Source organism: Calliphora vicina, chromosome 3 (assembly GCF_958450345.1).
Source record: "Calliphora vicina chromosome 3, idCalVici1.1, whole genome shotgun sequence".
NCBI lineage: Eukaryota > Metazoa > Arthropoda > Insecta > Diptera > Calliphoridae > Calliphora > Calliphora vicina.
In genome coordinates this window covers 64,474,633-64,487,777 of record NC_088782.1, presented here as the reverse complement: position 1 = coordinate 64,487,777, position 13,145 = coordinate 64,474,633, and the positions used below count along the sequence as shown (strand labels likewise).

The window sequence follows — 13,145 nt, the reverse complement described above, 5'->3', positions numbered from 1 at the left end:
AATCTGTTATTCTTTCTAGAACACGAGTTAAATTTGCATTGTGACATGCTTCGTTAGTGCCTGACACAATTATGTCGTCCATGTATGCAGCAACTCCGTCAAGATCATCGACCATGGATGACATTATTTGTTGAAATGCTCCCGGAGCTGATTTTATACCAGGTGGTAGTCTGTTGAAGGTAAAAAGACCACGATGCGTGTTGATAGTGAGCATCTTACATGAATCTTCTTCAACTCCGACTTGTAAAAATGCGTCGGAAAGGTCTATATGACTGAAAATTTTACCATTTCCGATTTTTGCAAATATGTCTTCAGGCAGTGGGAGTGGGAATTGGTTTGGTTGGAGTGCATCATTTAAACCTGTTGAGTAATCTGCACAGATTCTGACGTTGCCCTCCTTCTTTTTTATAACGACAATAGGTGCCGCCCAGTCAGAATATTCAACGGGGGAAATAATTCCTAAACTTTGCAGTCTCTGCAACTCTTCGTCTACTAGGGGCAAAACTGCATAAGCGACTGGTCGTTTTGGCCTGAAAACGGGTTTAACATTTTGCTTGAGATGAAGCTTAACTTTTGTTTTGGTACAAAGTCCTAAACTTCCATCAAATAGTTTCTGGAACTGTGAAACTACTGAGTTTTTTGATATGTGATCTTCTGTTATGTGATTGCAAACTTCTCGAAGAGGAACGTCCCACAGATTAAATTTTTCCATGAAATCTATTCCGAGAAGATTTATGTCATCAGCGACATAACATATTCCGGTTTTAACGACATTTTGAAAACAAATATCACACATAAATTGTCCGTATATGTTAAGACGACGCCTGTCAGCGTTATGTGCTGTGGATGTGGGCTTTGTTAAATTAGGCTTGCCAATATGCTCCCAAATCGATTTCGATATGATTGTAATATCTGAGCCGCAGTCGATCTGCAGAGTTACATCAACACCATTTAAGCGTAATGTAATGAATTTGCGCTTTGTTTGCATATCACCTACGCTATTAACAAAAATTTCATTGACAGAAGCTTTATCACGATTGAATTTAGAAAAAGTACTTATCTTATTTGGCTGCTTGTTGGGGAAACAGCCACAATAACCTTCCTTGTGTCCAACTCGTGCGCATTGCCTACACTTGTGATTTTTGTATTGACAATTTTTCATATAATGCATTCCGCCACATGCCCAACATGGTGTACGTGGAGTGCTTGATGATTTGCTAGGAGATTTACCACTTCCAGCTTGTTCTTGATGTGAGCTTATTGGATGATTTTTGACACGAGACTGTTTTACAGAATTTACAGCGGCCTTTGATGTGCTGGCTTTCTCAACTAAATTAGCATCTGACTTAAGATTTATGAGCATTTGACACTCGGCTATAAGTTTGTCAATTCCGTTGAGTGTGCCGTCGTTTAGTTTTGACAAAAGACGTGTGCGAATTTCTTTATCGCGTGATGACCTCAATCCAAGGATAAAAATTAAGCTTTTGAACTCATCCGTTGATATTTTAGACAATTCAAAACCTTCACAAAGTTTGTTTACTTTGCTTCCATAAGTAGTAAAATCTTCTGCGTCGCTTTTCTCCAGCTGAAGACAATCGTAACGGCGATGAAACAATGATTTTTTTGGCCCAAATAGGTCAGTTAGTTTTTTAACAGTTTCTTCAAAACTAAAATCATTTGTCATTTTTGGCAGAATTATGTTGGAGTACTTTTCATAATTTGACGTATGAATTTTACGCAGGAGAAGTCTCACTTTCGTAGGGTCATCAAGATTTTTGCCATCTTCTTTAAAAAGCTGCTCATATCTATTGTACCATGATTCAAAATAAACTCCCGAATCTGCATCGTAACAAAATTCTGTGATTTGCGTTGAGAGATCAAATGCCGTATTTGAGGTTATGTTTCTATCCTCGTTTTTCTGCAAAAGCTGTTGAAGTATTGTATCGTGATTTTGCAAAAGCTTTGTTAATGTTTCAAGGCATTTGTCCGTCATCTTGAATATTTGTCGCAGATTTTTATTTCAATTGAAAAGAGACGGTGAAACTATTTAATAGAACGCGGGGAAAAATTACAATTGGAATCCTCGTCGCCACAATTATGTTGTGTTTTAATGAAACAACATAAGAAATCAATTCAAATATGTATATTTATTTATTTAATTAATTCAAATTTACTTATTAAATACGCAATACTATAAATTATAACTTCTTAATTGTTTCACCGGTAAAGCTCTTATGAGTTCTTGTTTTAAAAATTCCTTTTCCTTTTGCTATGACATTTATAAAAACAGTGATGCCAACAATTTGCAAACGGGTTTACCATTGTGAAAGATGGAATGTGAAAGATGTTTTTCGGCAGCAGCGTATGTCGAAAACAAAATTCGTTCCAGAATGGCAGATGAAACCATAGATGCAATAGTATTCTTAAGAAGCTATTTAAAATAAACACTTTTTTATACTAAAGTACGGTTTTTCACCAGTTTACGAAAAATCGTATAGCAGAAACGCATTCTACGGAAAATTCTAAGAAGAAACCATAGGTCTAAAATCAAATCAAATCCTATCGCATTTCGTCTTTTATCCAATGATATTTCAGTATATATTTTTTAATAGTTTTTTTATTGGATAAAAGACGAAATGCGGAAGATAGTATTTGATTTTAGACATGTGGTTTCATGGGGATAATTTCTTAGAATTTTGCGTAGATTGCGTTTCTGCTATACGATTTTTTAAGTTTTGTTCGTCCATACAAATCGACCCGACCTAATGTACATATTTTATTGTTATTTCTTCTTATATAATGTACTTATGCGAGTATTTTATGCTTTTTAGTGTCTAATAAAAATTAATTGCTAAATAAAAAATTTACTTTCAATTGTAAAGACATAATTATGTACGTTTCTTTCTTATAATTGTCGGGATTTTAGATTTCCCGAAAATCCGGAAACCCCGGGTCGGGATTTCGGAATTCTTTACCAAATCCCGAACCCCGGGATTTTTAAAAATCAGTCCCGATTAGCATCTCTAGTTATAACATCCATATATTAAACCAAAATAGTACACAAATCAGTAATTTGTATTCAAAAATCATAATACGCAATTTTGTGAATATTGGTCCATAATTGGCCACATCGCATCATAATAAGTCCCACAACCAAATATTTTGAAATTTGTCTTAATATATTTGTATACCCTTTTTTATACTCTGTTTCTTCACTTGAGGTTAAAAGGGAAAATTGTTGATCCAAACGTATTAACTAATTGTTAATTTTCATACGTTTTAATAGGAATTTCAATTATAAGTTGCTGAATTAGATACAATTTTTTGTACATTTCAAATTAAATTTCTTCTACCTAAACTAGTCTTTCTAACAATTGCTATATTATTTCAGTTGTTATACCATCATATTTAGGTGGAGGGTATTTAAGATTCGGCACGGCCAAATATAGTACTCTTACATGTTTTTTCATGATTGGGTCAAAGTTTTAATATTTTGATGATGTTGTAACTTAATGTCTGGGAGAATCCTTATTATCAGAGTTATATTGTCTAATTTTATAAGGATAAATTTTGTGGAAGATCTTAACCCTCTATCAATTCAATTTTACCCTTTTTTCAAGAAAATCAAAAAAAATCCTTTTAAAAAGGGTATTTAAGAATTAGAATTTAGGGTCACCAAAGATATCAAAGTTGGAAAACATTATATTTTCGCTTAATTAGCTACATTTTTTAAAAAAATCGCTAAAAATCCAAATATGATCCGAATAAGCTGAAATTTGGAACATAAATAGCCATTTAGAAGATCATGCATACATATTTAAGTTATCTCTTTTAGTTCAAGAGATATTAAGGTTTATTTATTTTTTTAGGACAGTTAAGTGAAATGAAATAATTTTATGATTTTTTCGGAAATTAAAAATTATAATATAGGGATTTTCCATGATCGAAAATATAAAATTTGAATTAATGTACAATTTTAACGTTTAAAGATATTATAACAACATTTGGAGATAATAGCTTTATCTACAACTTTTTTAGCTTTGTTGACCCTGAAATTTTCTTGTAAACATTTTCGTGGCAAAAAAAATCTTTTTCGAGGCGCCCAAATTTCAGAAAAAATTTACTTTTATTTTTATGTTTTTTTTTAGTAGATAATAAAAAATCCAACACAATTCACAGCATGAGTAGGGGTCATCCCCTGAGTGCTGGCCCAAGCAAAAAATTAAATATGAAAGTTCATCAAGCTCTGAATTAGAATGAGATTTATTAAATTTTTTAGCTTTTACAATACAAATTTATTCAAATTATTGGACATTGTTAGCAAGATTTTTTCCCATCTTTCTGGCAACATATGGTTTTCGAACCAAAAGAACTGAATGTATCCAGCCAATATAGGATACTCTATTCCAAAGTGAAGTGTATCACAGAGGGAGTGTTTTCAATCGATCGAAACAAATAGTAGTCGGACTGTGCACGGTCTGGACTAAAAAGCGGGTGAGGCAATAATTACCATGTGGCCGGGCGTTGTCATGAATATTACGGATTCATGTCTGACCGCATATTTTAAGCGTTTTTCTGCCAATAGTCAGAGTTCAGCAGCTAATAATAGATATGACCCTTTTAGTCCCACCAGGTACAGAAAATTACCTATGCACAATGGATATTTGGCTTTGGTGTCAATTCTACTAGTTTTCCAAGCTTCACGTACGATCTTTAACGCTTCGGGTTATCGTAATGTATCCATTTTTTTGGCTGGTCTGGGCGATATTTGTCTTCCGTGTCAAAATCACCACTTCTGAACAGCTCAAACCATCTCTTGCACGTTGAAAGCGATGGAAAACATTCACCATAAACTTTGGTGTGCAATCGGTGCACAGTGGTATGAGAAAAAAAAGAGCGAAATAAATCTGTAACTTCTAAACCCTTAGTGAAAAATATGTATCTATGCAAAAACTCAATAAAAAGCATTTTTTGTCATATTTTTCAGAAAAGTATTCCATGCATTTTTTAATTGTCAAAAGTTATATATATTATTGAAAAGTAGACAAAATCCTCTATCCGTTGATATATTTACCTAGCACTGTTATTTACATTCATAAAAATGTTATTATGTAGGCAACATGCTCTTTTATGAATTTCTATGTTAGGTATATTCTCTGCGAGTTGTTAAGTTTTCCCTAATTAATTTGCCTCGTAAAAAACATAATGTAGACATGTTATACATCAACGGATAGAGGATTTTGTCTACTTTTCAATAATGTATATAACTTTTGACAATTAAAAAATGCATGGAATACTTTTGTGAAAAATATGACAAAAAATGCTTTTTATTGAGTTTTTGTATAGATAAAAATTTTTAAAATTAAAATAAAATTTGTATTTATGAATATTTTATTGAAAATAGAAAAATAAAAACAAATTTTGAAATTTGTAATCAGGAATCCCGCAATTCCCAAAAAAGTATTGAAAAATTCCAAAAATGGGATATTTTCGTTTTTTTTTTGCTATAATATCCATACCAGGGGCGGGGTTATGTAGTGCTCGATGAGAAGATTGTATATATGTAATTTTTTTGAAATCGGAACACAAACGAAGAAATTGGATCATTTTTAAAATTGACCATAACCGAGGTGTCCTACTTTGCGGACCTCTGGCTTAAACTCGAAAACACTTCCCCTTTGCGCATGTGAAATTTCATTTAAATCGGACGAACGGTTTAGAAGTTACAGATTTATTTCCCTCTTTTTTTCTCATACCAATGTGCGGTGTGCTTCAGCTGAACTTTTTTTCAAATTAAATAAGTAAAGCAAAACTTCCAGCATTCTTTGTACAAAATTCGACATTTTCAAAGCCAAAAAAGACTATGTTGTTTACACTCTAATGTTCAATAACTAAGTGAGAATAAATGACAGATATGTACCCATCAAAGTGACATATTAGTTCTTATAAATAAAAACCGCGTTCAAAAGATATGCATTTTTAAGTTATACACCCAATATGTCAACAGCTTCTATATGCTCGTCCTTCAGGCGATGTGTCATCTTTGATCGAAATATCTTCAAAATTGCGAAATAACTTTATAAATTTGGTAAAAAATTAAAAAAAAAATGATGTATTATGTCTCATCAAATAATCATATCTTATGAAGCTGAGTCGGATTTTTTTGACTTCCCATCTCAAGAAATTTTAATTTGGAGCTTCAACAATTTAACACTTTTTAAGATTATTTGAATAAAAATTAAATTTTATGGGGAGAACAGTTCATCTAAAAATTGCATCATGAATTAATTTTTAGAAAAACAAATATTTTTTTTTAAATTATGTAGTCTAAAGAGGAAATAATTAGCATTCAAATGGATCTTAAATCAATCAAATCTAACATCAGCTTCATAAGATACGAATATTTAAAGGAATAGAAATTAAAATGGCCAATGGACTACAAAATATATGTGTTAACTGAATATGGCCAGGACCAGAAGATCCAAGGTTAGAAACTTATAATTTTTTTTATGCTCCAAAAAAATAAGAATATTCAAAATCTTCTGAATTTTCAAATCGATTATTGCTTTTCTCATATGATTTTTTTATTTATATATATCGGATCAGATTGCAGATTTATTTGCAAAATATTTTAATTCTTGGTACTAATTTTAAAACTTTGTTTCATAAATTTTTAGAAACTTTTAATTATAAATGTAAGCTCTACTTGCATTCATATCCGGTAATATCTATATATATTGTATGTATGTATGTTATATTTTTAATATATAAAATATATTTGCAGTTAATAATTTCATTAACATTAAACTACATTTATCTTATTGAAAAAATATAATTAAAAGCCTACATTTATTTTTATCAATATTATGACTATCTTTGGGAACAAAATTATCAAAAATCCATTCAATCTTCTTACATCTATAATGCACATCCTCAGGTTACACAAAACTAATTTGTAATTGATATATTTATCGAAATTTCTTTATAATCGTAAAGTAAACCAAATACTTAAGTACATATTGTTTTTAACGCAAAATTTATTATATCATAGAATAAATCAATATCAATATTAATTATAGTGTCAATGAATTAACACTCGTAAAAACGTAATGCAATGCCAACATTCACATTTAACCACCACATGCCTGGTAATTTGTCGAAGACTTTATCTAACAATAAATACACATTGACTGTTAAATTTAAGACATTCTTCAAATGATAAGATTTTTGCTAAAAAAAAAATATACAGTCCCTCATCTTTAAGTCATATAGCCAATATATATCATCCATAAATATGTATTTTTGGAATCAGTTATGGTCCGAATTCTACATAATATTGTTAAGTTTTAACCTTTTCAAAACGTTGTTTTATTTCCTTTAAATAAACCGGATACTTTTGATTGCAAATAAAAGCCGTTTAGTAGTTTAAAAATTGTAACAACTCTTTATTTATTTAAAACTGTACAACAACAGAATTAAATAGTCACTCAATGTTTTTTATACACGTTTATAAATTCTCAGAAATACAGACACACTTTATAATGTACACAAATTCACTTGAAAAACACAGCACACTCAGTTGATGTTTATTCTAAAAGCGTCTCTGATAAACTCACTCACGACTGCAACCTCTGCCACTATTTATAACACTGCCATCTGCACTCTAGATTGTTCTTTAACTGTCAAAATTCGAATATTCTAGATCTTACTAATACATACGCCATCTGTGGTGTACTTTCTACAATGTTCTTTAACGGTCGCATCCCACAGATATGATACAGTTTGCTATTACAGCACTGTTATTTGAAAGCATTATAATACTTTTAAATCAGCCCTTAAAATCGTTATATTTGAATTCAAGTACAATTTCGTAACAATATGATAGCGTGATTAATTTCTTAAAACTTTAAACTACTTATGTCGAAATTTATGATAATATCATTATATATAATTTATTTATTGACAATAAAATCCAGATCCTCACTGAAAATTGTAGAAAGATATTGATTCATATGAAACTTGTTTATGACCATTTTCATCAGTATATTAATAATTATAAGACAATTATGAGTGTTCAAGTCATTTTCTGAGGAGTTCCTTGTATGGGGACTAGGCACCGATGTTTCCTTATATTCGGCATACTTTATAGTATAATTTCAAAGTACTCAGAACTAATTTGTGCAATATTTTATCAGGATTGCCGCATAACCAACATATTTATGACGACTCAAACAGCATTCCTGGGGGCATTTGTATGGGGGCTATATGTATGGGGGCTATATGAAATGCTATTGTCCATTTTCAATACCAAACAAACCTTAGTAAAACACTTAATAATTCTTAAAAAAACTTAAAAATTCAAAATCTACGTTGTATTGTTATATTGTTGTAAGGCAAACCTGTTTTGTCTTATACAACAATACATGGAAACAACCATACAACCTAGGTTGTGACTACATGGATTATCTAATAAAACTTAAAGGAAAAACTTATTTTTTTAAATTTAATACGAGTTGGTTCTTATCCATTCACTAACATCTCTTCTACAATTATCTATATTTCAGTATAAGCTTAAACTTTAGTCCGTCATAGCGAAAAGCTTTCAAAGCAATTAAGACATGTTAGTCTGAAAGCTACTGAGTTGCAGAAAAAAGTGCTAAAATGTCATAGTGTCATACTCAGATAACTTTTTCATAAAAAAATATCACTTGTTGCACTGTTGTTATAACACAATTTCCACTTGGGATATGAACATTTCAACAGCAATGAACTGCTCATCTTTTGAGGATAAGAACGAATCAAGCCAATTTCTGATACTCAGTTCTGAAGAGAAGCGTTTTCCAGAGAGAGCATTCGGCATCGATCGCTCTTGCAGGGTATCTCAGCTTCAATTCTTATAGTACCCAATTTACCAGCTTTTGATTGAATCTTGCCGCTTGCAAACATTTTGAAATTGCTTATTGAGTAGCTCCCAATGATTTTGCAAGCTCTTGTTGCGTTGAACAACAATCTTCATAGAGTAATTCCTACAATTCTTGGTCTTTAAATTTTTTATGGCTGTCCTGGGTGATTTTTGACTTCCGTGTCAAAGCTACCACTTCTGAACCGCACAAACCATCTCTCGCACATTGAAACCGATGAAACACATTCACCATAGGCTTCAGTGAACAATTGGTGTGCTCAGCTGCATTTACAGTGCACCCGCGATAATATGAACTAATTAAAACCAGGCCAGTTCAGTTTTGCAAGATTGTTCATATTTGCGAATGGCATCTAATTTTGTTTACAGCTAGGGAAGTCCAAAAATTATTAAGCAGTTGAATTACAATTTAGCCACTATCCTGTTGATTTAGATTACAACTCTGTGTAGATTGATAAAATACGTTAAAAAACGTTAAAAAAATAAGCTGTTCATATTTTAAAAAGCTTTGAAATATGAACAGCTAGTTCACTAAGTTCATATTTAAGAGTACCCTATGGAATTAAAAAGTGTTCATATTTTGGGATGTTCATATTATCGCGAGTGAACTGTATATCAAATTAAAGAAGTAAAGAAAAACTTCCCGCATATGGCGACATTTTTGACTATAATGGTTAATAACTAAGTCAAAATAAATGAGAGATACCCTTCAAAGCATAGAAGTTATTAATAGCAAATCTGACAAATGATATCCAAAGTTTTTCTTCGGTTCCTTGCAGGTCCTCCACAAAGTTAAAATTTTGTAAATAACTTCCTGAATTCCATAATTCTGAATTTACCAGGAAATGTTCCATGCAATAATTGAACACCTACGGCTTGGTCAGCCTCATTTTTGGATAAGTATAGCCCATTGATAACTCCAGCTCAAAATACGCACTAAACAGTGACTGTTTTTGCATTAGTTTTCCAACAATCACATGTTGGTTCTCTAAAGTTTAGAGTCTAAATGACAAATGATTAAATTTTGCAATTAACAAGTCATCAAGTGAAAATGCTCTTGATGGCTCAAAATCAATATTTTAAAATTTTGTTCTACAATGAAAATGCATTATTATCTTAGGTAATGCATAATTTTTACGTAAACACTTGACCCCGATTCCGGTGTCCGATTTTGAGGAAATTTTATACAAACAATATTTAAAGTATTTGTATTTATTAGGCTTCGTTTAATCACTTTGATTCTGTGAGATTTTAAAAGGATTTTGTACCACCATCATAAATGATGGGGGCTGTACTGATTTTGTCTGTTCGTACGTCCGTCTGTCTGTTGAAAACGCGATAGGGTCCAAATGATAGGAGCTAGATGACTGAAATTGTCCATAACTACTCTCTGTAGATAAGGTTTGTTTGGTATTGAAAATGGGCAATATCTGTCCATGATTTCAAGTAGCCCCATATAAATGTCCGAACAGAATACTGTTTGAACAGTATTTTAATGATGCGGCAATCCTTATAACGTTTTGCACAAATTAGTTCTGAGTACTTTGAAATTATACTGTGAAGTATGTCCAAAAATTGGGCAACATTTGTCCCTAGTTCCCCTCAAAAAATTAATTGAACATTAATAATTGTCCCAAAATAATTCAATCGTTTATTTCAAAAACCATCCAAGCAACAAAAAATCAAGAATGGAGTTATTGGTCGATTATTAACTTATAAAGGTAAATGTATCGTTTAATTAAATGAAATACTGCACTCTACTATGGTAAAGCAAAGCCGAAAGATCCGTGTTTAGTGCAGAAAGAAGTCAAGTGACAGCGCTTGACTGTAATACTAGGCAATTTTTTCATAAATTTGTAGATCTCAATAAATGCGAAAAAAATAAATGATCTACAAGACCTAAAACACTACTGGTTGGATATGAAGAATTTTCTGAAATATTTTTTCATTGGCCTATAACGTAAGCAGAATACACTGTAGAACGAGTGTATGATAACGAATAGTTATTTCAGAACAAATATGTATATCTTATATATATTATGTTAAACTCTTTAAACAGTTTTTATCATTTTATATTTGAAATTCCCAATAATATTTCTGCTGAAACCACTGATTATGAGCAACATTTTCTATAGAGTAAAAACTGCTGAATATATTTGAAATCTGATTTTACTATAGGCAAATTTATGGATAATATGCTTTACTTTTTTTTAACGATTTATTTATTAAATGAATCTGTCTGTTATCGACCTTACAATAAGTATTTAAATCTTATAATTAAAACTATTTTCTCTTCAACAAGAGCGCCTTCAGGTTAACTGGCACTCATCTTAGCGGGGTGGTAGATCTGCTCTACGGAGCCTGGATCGGGTTTGGATCTGCACAAGTTGTCTTGCATGCGAATTGGGATGGTTTCGCAGCTTTACAATATATTTCTCATGGACTTTCTTAAACTCTTCCTTTACCAATGTCACTTCTAAGTCTCTGTGGATGTTGTCACCATGGTGCGCCCGTCATGGTCCCAAGAATTTTAGATTGGGCCCTCTGTATAAGATCAATACTGGTGTTGCTAGCCATTACCCATAATTGAATTCGATATGTCCAAATTGGTTTTAAAACGGTCTTATACAGGATGACTTTATATTCAAGGCTTAATTTTGATTGGTCACTGATTAACCAATGAAAGCTAGAGGCTTTTAACTTCATGTGAAGTCTCTTGGTTTTTATGTGTCGGCGCCAAGTAAGCCGTCTATCTAGATGAATACCAAGGTAGGTGACATAATCAGACTGCGGTATATTAACGTTGTTGAGTGTGACAGGTGGGCAATTTCCTCTCCTTAGAGCGAACGTAACATGTTTACTTTTCAGCTCATTTACCTTTATTCGCCAGTTTTTCAACCATGACTCCACAATGATTTACTTGGCACTAATAGAATGCACCACAAAAAAAATTTTACCACTCACAATAAAAATACGGAGTCTGCTAAAAGGTATTAAGTTAAAAGTGTTAATTTGTGGGTTAATGTTTCCCAAACAATTAAGGAATTTGTTCATCATCACTTCCGAATTTAATTTAATACATCTTATAGTATCTTCTTAAACTTTAAATTTAAAATCCACTTGGTAATTTAGTATTTATTTATTTTCCAAAAGATTATGTAAATAAGAATTTGTATGCAAGAAATATATGTTAAGAATTGATAGATTTTAAATCGGTTCATACTGCTAGTAATTAACTTTATTGATTATAAAGCTAACATTATTGATAATCTGTAATACGATTAGTTAAAAGTCTTGCAAAATTTTAAATTCCATTGGAAATGGTGTACGTATGTATACGATAGCTGATGTTATAATAATTGTGTAATATTTTTAGTTGGAAATTGCTTAACATATTTATTTAGTTATTTGAAATTGAATTAAATTAATAACTCACCTTTTGGTATCATCTCTATCGTCATTTTCATCCTCCATTTTCTCAAAAATATTTAAATTGCTAAAATCCAATTTGCAGTTAAGCAGCAGATATCCAATTAACAGCTGTTTAGTTAGGCCTTTTGTTTTGGTAAATAATTTTATTTTATTTTATTTTTTAATTTAATTTCACTTTTTTTTAAATTTTTTTAAATTATTTTCATGTAATTTTTTTTATTTTATTTTTTTAATAATTTTTTCCTTATTAGGTAATGTTGACTTTGAAAAATCTTTGCAAATCACAATTGCCAAATATCATGATTTTATTTTTAGTTACTTTTGAAGGCAATAATCAATGATTTAGATAAATATCTAAAACAAAATTAAACACTTGTATGATATTTTTAGAACAATATTAAATAATTATTTATATCTGTTGTATTGTATTGTATTGTATTGTATTGTATTGTATTGTAATTTATTTTTAACTTTTATTGTAATTATAATTTTATTTCAATTATTATTTCTTAATACATTTTTGTTTCTTTCAAATATTATTTAGGTTTTTATCGAACGCGTCTGTATGCAACAAGTGTAACAAAGATTCTAATAAAGGATTCAATAATTTCAATATGAATCAGTTAGTCACCACTACTAATACTGCTGCAAGCACACAAATACAACCAAATATCCTGTCAGTGTGTGTGTTTTCTTTTTTTGCTAAAAAGTGTTGCATTAGGGTGGCTCTTATTTAGCACTTTTCCGATTTTCGATGCACCCTAGGTTCAGAAGTGAAGATTTTGACGCGACC

At 31.1% G+C, this 13,145-nt stretch overlaps 1 protein-coding gene across 1 annotated transcript in view; it reads right to left on the bottom strand.

The window, feature by feature from the left end:
- The window catches only part of Clk (circadian locomoter output cycles kaput protein Clock), a 36,993-nt gene extending 24,445 nt beyond the window's left edge, over positions 1-12,548 (bottom strand). Inside the window, exon 1 of the mRNA XM_065503678.1 lies at positions 12,357-12,548. Coding sequence (XP_065359750.1) covers positions 12,357-12,394 — 38 coding nt within the window. The 5' untranslated portion in view covers positions 12,395-12,548. The remainder of the gene's footprint in view (positions 1-12,356) is intronic.
- Between the last annotated feature and the right edge of the window lie 597 nt (positions 12,549-13,145).